This window comes from Larimichthys crocea, unplaced genomic scaffold (assembly GCF_000972845.2).
Source record: "Larimichthys crocea isolate SSNF unplaced genomic scaffold, L_crocea_2.0 scaffold83, whole genome shotgun sequence".
Lineage (NCBI taxonomy): Eukaryota > Metazoa > Chordata > Actinopteri > Sciaenidae > Larimichthys > Larimichthys crocea.
The window spans coordinates 1227987-1240284 of NW_020860930.1; the positions used below are offsets into that span (position 1 = coordinate 1227987).

Below are 12298 nucleotides of genomic sequence, written 5' to 3' on the forward strand. Positions count from 1 at the left end.
TCTTGCAGTTTGTTGTATTCTGTCCTTGTTACATTTGAGCCCTTCAGGACTTCTACCTTTCGCTTTCTGTTTACAAAACGTAGTATTATGTCGGATTTTCTTTCTTGTTCTTCCTCGTTAAGGGGTGACATGCCTCTAATTCATCGGTTTGTATCTGTATTCCTTTTTTCCTAGACAGATAACGACTCAATGTCACTGACCGTGGACAAAGCGTCCATAGTTGCAGCCTTGGCGTAGGACCGAGGTTTAGTTTGCAGTCCGCTGACTATTGAGTCATTGATTCTGCTGTATTGTCATCAAGTCTCTTTTCAAGGACAGAGATCTTCTGGTCTTTCTCCATACTCTGTCTTTTGAGCTCCTTATCTCACCCATTAAATCCATCAATACTTTCAACTGTTTGGTTACAGTGGTGAGCTCACCTGACATAAAACTGAGGGACTGTTTGATGTCCTCGATCTGCTGCTTTTGCTTGGCCACGACTGCTGGAATCTGATGATGGCTGCAGGATGTGTCGAACATGAACACACTGATTTGACTGCATTAGTATTTTTCGTGCAGTGTCAGATTCTTCCTCTGGACACCATCGTGACCAAAAATGTCTCATTGACTTCCATTCAAACATTTATTAATGTGACTGTCATCATGGTGGTCACATGGCTCCATAGCCTACAAAGTGAGGTGTGCAGAGGGAGAATCTGAGGAGGGCCCGAGAGCTAAAGAAACTTTTTTCAGTCAAAGAAACTTTTCCTCTTGAAGTAACTGACAGGTTACAGATCATGGATGAACTTTATTAAATTACTGACAGATTTATCTTCACAGATCGTTTGTGTACAAACGTGTTATTATTTCACTTCGTACAGACTAGATATAAAAAACACACAGTACATCATATACTGAATAAATATGAATATAAATATATTTACTCAAACACGTCGACGAGTCTTCTCGTCCTCTCGAACATCTCTATGCTCTGATCCGCTCATCAACATCCATCCAGACTGACAGGGAGCTCGCTGATTGGACAGTTCTTGTGATGTCATCAGCTGAGCTGAGCGTTGCCGTGACGTTCGCCGTGGTGTGATGTCAGTTGAGTGTCAGTCCCTCACTGACGGGCATGTTGATGTGGGCGGTCAGCAGCGGCGAGCTCTTCCCCTCGTGCAGGACGAACACCTTGATGATGTCAGAGATACCTTTGTCACTGGTGCACTCCACGAAGGTCTCCACGGGGTAGACGAGTCCCGGCACCAGCAGCGGGATCCTCATGTACGGGTTCCTCATCCTGTACAGGCTCTCGTCATACAGGAAGCTGATGGCCAGGTTCATGACGGGCCGGCACGCCGCCGTGTTCTGGACGTTCAGGGTCAGTTTGAAGGACGGGCCCAGGCCCTGCACCACGGCGTTCATCTTGAGCGGTTCAGTGAGGCTGGAGGACATCGGCGTGAGGCTGGACTCCAGGGCCTTGACGTAGGCTTTGGCGGCGGCCAGGCGCAGGCGGCTCAGGTCCATCTGGAATGCGCGGTGCATGGCCAGGCCGTTCTCGCGCTCCCTCAGCGTCTGGTCCACGTACAGCTTCGTCTTCTTGGGCACGTTGAGACGGACGCTCTGGGCCAGCGGCGGCCCGGGTGCGTTGTCCCTGTCGTCGAAGGCTGCGGTCCGCTTCAGGATCTTCACCATCAGGCCTCCTCCCTTGGTGGTCATGATGAGTGTCCCGTCCTCGCGCCCATACCGACCGAAGCAGATGCTGGTGACCACATCGGGCGTCTTGATGGTGCTCAGCAGGTTCTTGTCCCGGTACAGCTGGACCTCACAGTTGGCCAGGCCCACCAGAACCGCCTGGAAGCCCCTGGTGGGCAGGTCCATAGCAGCCATGGTGGTGATGGGAGCGGGAAGGACGGCCTTCCACAGCTTCTTCCCCTGAAGACACAAGAGACACACAGACAGCTCACATCGCATCGGCCTCTGGTCTCAGACCTTCGTGGTCTCCTCAGAATGAACTCCTTACTGATCCTCTGACTTTAACGCCATCATCAGGTCAACATGTCCATCCTGATTCCCATCAGCCTCAGCTGGACTCACTGCTAATTAGCTAACATGCTAAACTAGGATGGCCTCACCTTCTGCGTGAAGCCCTGCAGGCTCTCGTCGGTGCAGCCGACCACCACGTTCTTCCCGACCCTCACCAGACCGACCGGGTGCGACGGCAGCTCGACGCAGTATTTTGGTTTGTCCGACTCCCTGAAGAGCAGCAAACATCCATCCGATCTGACATCTGTCACGTGTTACGGGCTCAGAGAAGGGTCAAAAAGGTCAAGTGTGTCTCACCTGCGCAGGATGTAGATGTTACCGTTGCGGCACGCTACCGTGATGCGAAACTCCACGTCGAACTGCCCCGTCACGTCCATCATGGTGGGAGCGGCAGGCAGCGACATCTTTGGACCGCAGACAGACCGACATTTGAGATGTTTCCATGGAAACGTGAAACATTTGGACGACTTCAGACACATCAGCTGACTGACGACCGTACGCGGCGTGTGCTCACCTTGGCAAGGATGATGAAAGCTTCGGGGTCGAGGACGTAGACGTCGCTGCTCTCCGTACCAATCACCAGACAGCTGACGCCGTCCTCGTCGGCCGTGCTCTTCTTCAGCGTCCCGATGCAGGTGATGACCGTCTGAAACCATGACCAATGAGAGTGAAGCTGCTCCCTCCTTAAAATGACATCACGACAAACAGTGACATCATACTGAGCTTTACCTGCCGTCTGATTGGCTGCTGCTTGTGCAGCTGGACGAACTCGTCCATGTCGTCCGTCTCCAAGGAGAGGAACCTGAGTGAGCGGACGGACAGCGGGATGTCGGCCTTCTTCCTGATGCTCTCCAACATCTCCTTCAGGGTCAGCGGGTCGATCTGACCCTCCCTCACCTGCTGCCACACATCCTGACCAATGAGAGCGCACAACACGTCACAGGTACAGTCAGCGTGATTTACAGACACATGGCGGATGTTAAGACAACACCTACCTGCTCCAGCGTGTTGACCTCCAGGCCGGGCAGCGTGAACTTGAAGTACGGTCGGAGGTTCTTGTAGACGTAGATGCACGGCCCGGACGCCACGGCGACGGCGGGGATGCGTGGCTCATGCAGGTCCATGAAGAAGGCGACGAGGCCGGCGGGCAGGTCCAGCAGGGTGCTCTCGCTCATCAGCGCCGTGCCCCGGTACACCTTCAGCTTCATGCCCGACGAGCCCGAGCCGAGGTCACCAACCACCAGCCGACTCTCCCCGTCCCCGCTCAGGTCCGCCAGGTCCACGCAGGATGAGAAGGTGTACAGACCCGCCACCGGGTCGTAGTGAGCGTCCAGCCACTTCCCACCGTCACCGCCCGACTCCACAGACGACATGACGACAGCACGGGCAACACCTGCACAGGTGAGTCCCGAAGAACAAACCCAACAACAACAGAACCACAGAAGAAGAAGGTCAGAGTGTTCACGTCACGTCAACACGCCTGTCCAGATTTACACGCTCCCTCACACGAGGTAAGGAGATAAGAGAGGAAGCGGTTTGAATCAGTGCTTCCTTCATTATCTCCTTCAGCACCGGACCATCCTTTAGGAAAGGAGGTGACAGGTGAGGAGGTGACAGGTGAGGAGGTGACAGGTGAGGAGGTGACAGGTGAGGAGGTGACAGGTGGACAATATTCATTCCCCAGCAAACACGGACGGACCCAGACGTGTCTCTATACAAGAAACCTGCTAGAGAAACATCTAAAGAGCTATGCGTTCCTCTTGTTGTTGTTTTACATTGTTCAGCTGTAGACAGTCAGTAGTTTGGTTCAGCTGCATCAATATTGTTTTTAATAAATATATTTTAAGTATTGTACTGAAATCCCTGAAACTGCATTTTGTAAACGAATATTTGTGATCATGTATGTGCAGGGAGGATCCAGGAAGGATCTCAGAGGAGCGTTTTGTAGTCCATCTTCTGGACTTTGTAGTTTTACCACAGATCACGTCAACAACATTCACCGTCGCTTCATGACGTAGTTGACTCCTAACTCCTCATCTCCTCTCCTTCACATCTGTCCTCATCTCCTCTCCTTCACATCTGTCCTCATCACCTCTCCTTCACATCTGTCCTCATCACCTCTCCTTCACATCTTTCCTATTCTCCTCTCCTTCACATTGTCCTATTCCTCCTCCACTTCCTCCTCCCTTCACATCTGTCCTCATTGTCCTCCTCCTTCACGTTCTTCTCCTCATCTCCTTCTCTCCTTCACCTCCGTTTCCTCATCTCCTCTCCTTCACATCTGCTCATCTCCTCTCCTTCAACATCTATGTCCTCATGTCCTCTCCTTCACATCTGTCTCATTGTTCCTTCCCTCCTCACATCTGTCCTCATTCTCCTCCTCTTCACATCTGTCTCATCTCCTCTCCTTCACTCGTCTCATGTCCTCTCCTTCACATCTGTCCTCATCTCCTCTCCTTCACGTCTGTCCTTCATCTCCTTCTCCTTCACATCTGTCCTCATCTCCTCTCCTTCACATCTGTCCTCTCATCTCCTCTCCTTCACATTCTGTCCTCATGTCCTCTCCTTCACATCTGCCCTCATCTCCTCTCCTCACATCTGCTCATCACCTCTTCCTTCAATTGTCCTCATGTCCTTCTCCTTCACATCTGTCCTCATGTCCTCTTCCTTCACATCGTCCTCATCGCCTCTCCTTACATCTGTCCTCATCTCCTCTCCTCACTCTGTCCTCTGTCCTCTCCTTCAATCTGTCCTCATCTCCTCTCCTTCACATCGTCTCATCCCTTCCTTCACATCTGTCTCATGTTCCTCTCCTTCACATCTGTTCCTCATGTCCTCTCCTTTCACATCTGTCCTCATCACATCCTCCCTCTCTTCACATCTGTCCTCATGTCCTCTCCTTCAATCTGTCTCATGTCCTCTCCTTCACTCTGTCCTCATCACCTCTCCTTCACATCTGTCATCATCGCCTCTCCTTCACATCTGTCTCATTCCTCTCCTTCACATCTGTCCTCATCCTCTCTCCTTTCCCATCTGTCTCCTCACCTCTCCTTCACAACTTTCTGTCCTCATGTCCTTCTCCTTCACATCTGTCCTCATTCCTCTCCTGTCCACATCTGTCCATCACCTCTCCTCACATCTGTCCTCATCTCCTCTCCTTCACAATCTGTCCTCATCGCCTCTCCTTTTCACATCTGTCCTCATGTCCTCTCCTTCAATCTGTCCTCATGTCCTCTCCTTCACATCTGTCCTCATCTCCTCTCCTTCACTCTGTCCTCATCGCTCTCCTTCAAAATCTGTCTCATCGCCTTCCTTCACATCTGTCCTCATGTCCTTACCTCACATCCTGTCCTCATGTCCTCTCCTTCACATCTGTCCTCATGTCCTCTCCTTCACATCTGTCTCATCCTCTCCTTCACATCTTTCCTCATCTCCTGCCTTCACATCTGTCCTTCATCTCCTCTCCTTCCACATCTGTCTCTATCACCTCCTTCACATCTGTCCCATCTCCCTCTCCTTCACATCTGTCCTCATCTCCTCTCCTCACATCTGTCCTCATCTCCTCTCCTTCACATCTGTCCCACTCCTCTCTTCCATTTCCTCATCACCTCTCCTTCACATCTGTCCTCATTCTCCTCTCCTTCACATCGGTCTCATCTCCTCTCCTCACTCTGTCCTCATCTCCTCTCCTTACATCTGTCCTCATCCCCTCTCCTTCACATCTGTCCTCATCCTCTCTGCTCCTTTCACATCTGTCCTCATCACCTCTCCTTCACATCTGTCCTCCTCTCCTCTCCCTTCACATCTGTCCCTCATCTCCTCTCCTTCACATCTGTCCTCATCTCACCTATCTTCACATCTGTCCTACACCTCTCCTTCACATCTGTCCTCATCTCCTCTCCTTCACATCTGTCCTCTCTCCTCTCCGTTCACATCTGTCCTCATCCCTCTCCTTCACATCTGTCCTCATCCCTCTCTCACATCGTCCTCATCACCTCTCCTTCACATCTGTCCTCATCACCTCTCCTTCACATCTGTCCTCATCTCCTTCTTCACATCTGCACCCTCTCCTTCACATCTACTCATCTCCCTTCACATCTGTCCCATCCCTCTCCTCACATCGGTCTCAATCTCCTCCTTCCATTTCCTCATCTCCTGCTCGCTCCCACACGTCCTCATCTCCCCCCCCATATCCCCACCCCCCCCATCTGCCCACCCCCCGTCACACTTCCATCCCCCTTCACAACTGTCCTAACCTGCTCCTTCACAGCGCCTCACGCCTCCCACACTCTCCATCTCCTCTCCTCACAGTTCTCGTCCTCAATCTGGCCTTCACTCCTTCCTTCCACGCCTACATGCACCCCCCACATTGTCCCCATCCTCCCTTCACATCTGTCCTCATTCACCTTCCTCACCTCCCTCTTCTCCATTCTCCTCCTCCATTCCCTCCTCTCTCCCACTCTGTCCTCATCCTCTCCTTCACATCTGGCTCATCTCCTCTCCTTCACATCTGTCCTTCACCTCCTCTCCTCACCATCTGTCCTCATCGCCTCTCCTTCACATCTGTCCTCACCTCTCCTCACATCCTCCCTGCCTTCATCAATCCTTCCTGCCTTCTCCTCACATCTGTCCTCATCAACCATCTCCACATCTGTCCTAATCTCCTTCTCTTCACATCTGTCCTCATCTCCTCTCTTCACATCTGTCCTCATCTACCTCTCCTTCACATCTGTCTCCTCATCTCCTTCATCACATCTGTCATCATTCCCTCATCACTGTCTCCTTCTCCTTCACATCTGTCCTCATCTCCTCTCCTTCACATCTTGTCCTCATTCGCCTCTCCTTCACATCTGTCTCATCGCTCTCCTTCAACATCTGTCCTCACTCTCCTCTCCTTCACCAATCTGTCCTCATCTCCTCTCCTTCACATCTGTCCTCATCCCTCTCCTTCACATCGTCCTCATCTCCTCTCCTTCACATCTGTCCTCATCTCTCCTTCACATCTGTCCTCATCTCCTCTCCTTCACCATCTGTCCTCATCTCCTCTCCTTACATCATCCTTCATTCTTTCTCCTCTCCTTCACATCTGTCCCTCACTGCTCTCCTTCACATCTGTCCTCATCACCTCTCCTTCACATCTGTTAGTATTTTCGGAAGTTAAGGGTTATATGTTGCGAAGGTGTCGGACGTGTTTCGATTCTTATCGTGGGTCGGATCTCTTCTTGTAGTGGCTGGATAGTGGTTAGGCAAGGGGTCGGAAAGTGGTTCGGATAAGTGGTTAGGAAGTGTTAGGAAGTGGAGGAAAGTGGTGGTAAGTGTTCGGAAGTGTTAGAACGTGGTAGGAAAGGTGGTTAGATAAGTGGTTAGGAAGGGTGGTTTCGGATAGTGGTTAGGATAAGTGGTTAGGAAGGTGGTAGGAAAGGTGGTTAGGTTAAGTGGTTAGGATAAGGTGGTTTAGGAAAGGTGGTTAGGAATAAGGTGGTTAGGAAAGGTGGTTAGGAAAGGTGGTTAGGATAAGGTGGTTAGGATAAGTGGTAGGAAGGTGGTTAGGAAAGGTGGTTAGGATAACGTGGTAGGAAGGTGGTTAGGAATAAGTGGTTGGAAAGGTGGTTAGAAGGGGTTAGGTGGTTAGGATAAGTGGTTGGAAGTGGTTAGGATAAGTGGTTAGGAAAGGTGGTTCTGATGGTAAGTGGTTAGGAAAGGTGGTTTAGGATAAGTGGTTAGAAAGGTGGTTAGGATAAGTGTTAGGAAAAGGTGGTTAGGAAAGGTGGTAGGATATAGTGGTAGAAAGTGTTAGAACGTGGTTTAGAAGGTGGTTCGGAAACAGGTGGTTCGGAAGGTGGTTAGGATAAGTGGTTAGGAAACGGTGGTTAGGAAAAGGTGGTTAGGAAAGGTGGTTAGGAAAGGTGGTTAGGATAAGTGGTTAGGAAAGGTGGTTAGGAAAGGTGGTTAGGCAAGTGGTTAGGAAAGTGGTTAGGATTAAGTGGTTAGGAAAGGTGGTTAGGATAAGTGGTTAGGAAAGGTGGTTAGGATAAGTGGTTAGGAAAGGTGGTTAGGATAAGTGGTTAGGATAAGTGGTTAGGAAAGGTGGTTAGGAAAGGTGGTTTAGGAAAGGTGGTTAGGAAAGGTGTTAGGATAAGTGGTTAGGAAAGGTGGTTAGGAGGTGGTTAGGAAAGGTGTTAGGATAAGTGGTTAGGGACGTAAGGTGGTTTAGGATAAGGTGGTTAGGATAAGTGGTTAGGATAAGTGGTTAGGAAAAGGTGGTTAGGATAAGTGGTTCGTATAAGGTGGTTAGGAAGGTGGTTAGGATAAGTGGTTAGGAAAGGTGGTTAGGCTACTTGGTTAGGAAAGGTGGTTAGGAAAGGTGGTTAGGAAAGGTGGTTAGGATAAGTGGTTAGGAAAGGTGGTTAGGATAAGTGGTTAGGAAAGGTGGTTAGGAAAGGTGGTTAGGATAAGTGGTTAGGAAAGGTGGTTAGGAAAGGTGGTTAGGATAAGTGGTTAGGAAAGGTGGTTAGGAAAGTGGTTGGATAAGTGGTTAGGATAAGGTGGTTAGGAAAGGTGGTTAGGAAAGGTGTTACGAATAAGTGGTTAGGAAAGGTGTTAGGAAGTGGTTAGGAAAGTGGTTAGGAAGTGGTTAGAAGGTGTTGTTAGGATAAGTGGTTAGGAAAGTGGTTAGGACAAGTGGTAGGAAGTGGTTAGGAAAGGTGGGTTAGGAAAGGTGGTTAGGTTAAGGTGGTTACGGAAAGGTGGTTTAGGATAAGGTGGTTAGGAAAGGTGGTTAGGACTAAGTGGTTAGGTAAGTGGTTAGGAAAGGTGGGTTATAAAGGTTGGTTAGGATACGGTTAGGAAAGTGGTTGGATTAAGGTGGTTGGAAGGTGGTTAGGAAAGGGTGGTTAGGGGATAAGTGGTTAGGACCGGTGGTTAGGATAAGTGGTTAGGAAAAAGGTGGTTAGGATAAGTGGTAGAAAGGTGGTCGGATAAGTGGTTAGGATAAGTGGTTAGGAAAGTGGTTAGGAAAAGTGGTTAGGAAAGGGTTAGGCTAAGTGTTAGGAAAGGTGGTTAGGAAAGGTGGTAGGAAGGTGGAAAGTGTTGGATAAGTGGTTAGGAAAGGTGGTTAGGAAAGGTGGTAGGATAAGTGGTTAGGATAGTGGTTAGGATAATTAAAGGTGGTTAGGACAGGTGGTTGGAAAGGTGGTTAGGATAAGTGGTTAGGAAGGTGGTTAGGATAAGTGGTTTAGGATAAGGTGGTTAGGATAAGTGGTTAGGAAAGGTGGTTAGGAAAGGTAGTGGTTAGGAAAGGTGGTTAGGGATAAGTGGTTAGGATAAAGGTGGTTAGGATTAAGGTGGTTAGGAAAGGTGGTAGGCTAAGTGGTTAGGATAAGTGGTTAGGCAAATGGTTAGGAAAGGTGGTTAGGAAAGGTTGTTAGGATAAGTGGTAGGAAAGGTGGTTAGGATAAGTGGTTAGGAAAGGTGGTTAGGAAAGGGTTAGGATAAGTGGTTAGGAAAGTGGTTAGGAAGTGGTTAGGAAGGTGGTTAGGCGGATAGTTAGGATAAGTGGTTAGGAATGGTTAGGAAAGGTGGTTAGGATAGTGGTTAGGATAAGTGGTTAGGATAAGTGGTTAGGAAAGTGGTTAGGAAAGGGTTAGTAGGTTAGGTAAGTGGTTAGGAAAGTGGTTAGGATAAGTGGTTTCAGGAAAGGTGGTTAGGATAGTGGTTAGGAAAGGACTCGGCTCCCTGATCATATAAATCACGCCTGTATGACGTAACCGATTTAAAGTCACTAATCAGCGTCGTGACGTCACGTTTACTGGTGTCATGTTTCTGATCGCGAGGCGTGATGACGTTTCTCACCGTGTCAAGGAAACCGTGTTGCTGCGCGAGCCCTGACAGCGGCCCGTTCTTCTTCGTTAGTCTCTAAATAATGACGTCACTTCGACGTCTGTTCGGTAAACACGGTCCAAACCGGGTCCACGGGATCTGGTCCGGGTCCACAGGATCTTCGGTCCGGTCGGTCAGCCGGTCCGGGTCTGGTCCTGTCTAAAGGTGTAATCCGTAATCTGCTTCTCCTGCTCAATCCGCCCCGCTGTCCCCGGCAGTGACGTCACATCCACCCGCCGTTGTTTACGCGGTTTTAATTTTCTGAATAAATTACATTGAGAGATGTTTCCTTTGTTTATCTTTCTTTAAAAATGTTTGAAATAAATAAAAATTATTTTAGTCCGTTTAATCCAAACAACCGTACTTCGCGAGACCGCGTCAGACTGCGGGACGAGATGACGTCTCCCCGTGCGCGGCCTCGATTGGTCGGCCACTGTGAGGCGCGGCCTCTGAGGTGGGTCGTGGCCCGCTCTGAGTTTAAACGGCAGCCCGCGGAGAGCAGCGCGCTGAAGCTAACGTTAGCCTCCGTGTTTGGATGTTTCCCGCCTGAAAGTCCGTGTGTGCCGAACAGAACCGGTCCAAATGAGTCCGCCTCACTGCAAGCGTCACTGCTGCGGCTGAATGTGATCACGTGTCCACACGACACGGTAACGACGAAACTAACGCGCGCGTGGGTGGTTAGCTGGAGTGGCTAATGCTAACAACCGTACGGTTCCGCTGACCCGGCGAACGGCTCCGAGTTTAACTCTGCTTAGCCCGGCAGGGTCCGACAGAGTACTGATCACCTGTGTGTCTGTGTGTGTCTGTTGTGTGTGTGTGTGTGTGTGTGTCGTGTGTTGTGTGTGTGTGTGTGTGTGTGTGGTCGTCGTGTGTGTGTGTGTCACAGAGATGATGGAGTCTTGTTTGGGGGGTAAACCGGAGCGGGTCGGTCCGGTGAGGTGGATGACATCAGGAGAGATTTACTGGGTGAATTCACAGCTTACCTGCACAGGTAGGTGTCTGTCTGTGTGTGTGTGTGTGTGTGTGTGTGTCGTACCTGTCTGTCTCATCAGCTGTCTCTCTCTTCAGGACCGTGTGGTTCAGTCTGAGAACCTTCAGGTTTTTCTGAGAGTTCGACCGTTCACTGCAGCAGAGAGCGACAACGCAGGCTCACAGGTAACACACACACCTGATGATGTCACTGACTGTTAGTTTTCATCTCAACAGCTGCTGCTTTGAAATGTTTTGCTCTTCAGACAGAAAAGTTTGTTAAAACATATTAGATGGTATTAAATGTAACCTGTCAATATAATAATAAATAATAATAATAATAATATATATATATATTATTATTATTTATTATTATTCACTTGATGGTATTTTGCTCTTCAGAGTGTGAGTTTCACTTTCTGTTGAACAGTCAAGTCTGTAGTTACAGGTGGCGGTTCAACCTCAGAGACACCACCAACATTCAGAAAGTTCAGGACTGTGTGGTGATTGGCTCATACAGCGGTCAGCACCTGTAATCACCTGTCTCACTCTCCAGGACTGTGTGACCATCGAGGGGCCGGCACACTGTCGTCCTGAAGGCTCCAAAGACCTGTCAATCAAACCGACAGAACGACAATTCCCTCCCACAGACGGCACAGAGGTTCACCTTCACACAGGTAGACATCACCTGTCTGACATCACTAGACATCACCTGCTGTCTGTCTGTCTGACACCACCTGTCTGTCTCTCAGGTGGTTGGCCCTGGTTCCAGTCAGCAGAAAGTGTTGAAGGTTCTGTTCGTGGTCTGGTTCGGGACGTTCTGGCGGACGGAGGAAACTGTCTCGTGTTCACGTACGGAGTGACAAACGCGGAAAGACCTTCAATTCCTGGGTCAGAACACAACCTGTTGTCGTCTGTTTTGTTGTCTGTCTGTCTGTCTGTCTGTCTGTCTGTTCAAATAGCCTGTCGTGCTCTCTAATGAAGTCAGTGTAGGAGGACACGGATCACCTGACCTGGCATGTAAACTAGTTCCCAATACCGTGAACCACGCTACGCGGTGAACACACGGGGTAACCCAGAACACCACACACACACGTGAACACCACACCACACGGGAACTCCCACACAAAAAAATAGATGTTTAACAAAAACAAAAAAAACTGTAACACAACCACTGTAAAAAAAAAACACACGCTTGTAAAACAACAGCTGTAAACACGCTTGTTTGTTTGTAAACAAGATGTAACACAAGATTGTATTGTAAAAAAAAAAACAAGATGTCAAACAACCCAAATTGTAAAACAAGATTTGTAAACACGCTTTTTGTAAAAAAAACAAACACGATGTAAAAACAAACAAAAAGCTCGTAAAAAAAACACATGTAACAAAAAAAGCTTTTGTAAAAAAAACACAAACGCTGTTGTAA

The 12298-nt window shown here is 49.3% G+C and overlaps 1 protein-coding gene across 4 annotated transcripts in view; it reads right to left on the bottom strand.

Moving 5' to 3' along the window:
• Positions 1-767: 767 nt before the first annotated feature.
• The window catches only part of bbs1 (Bardet-Biedl syndrome 1), a 15543-nt gene continuing 4012 nt past the window's right edge, over positions 768-12298 (bottom strand). For 2 of the 4 annotated variants that reach the window (XM_027277139.1, XM_027277140.1), the window contains exons 2-7: positions 3021-3418; positions 2755-2937; positions 2540-2671; positions 2323-2429; positions 2115-2235; positions 768-1914 (exon numbers count right to left, since the gene is read on the bottom strand). In XM_027277139.1, coding sequence (XP_027132940.1) covers positions 1084-1914; positions 2115-2235; positions 2323-2429; positions 2540-2671; positions 2755-2937; positions 3021-3418 — 1772 coding nt within the window. In that variant the 3' untranslated portion in view covers positions 768-1083. Of the gene's footprint in view, positions 1915-2114; positions 2236-2322; positions 2430-2539; positions 2672-2754; positions 2938-3020; positions 3419-9876; positions 10009-10939; positions 11033-12298 lie in introns of those variants that run through there. The other 2 variants (XM_027277138.1, XM_010755179.3) reach the window with 2 other exon arrangements.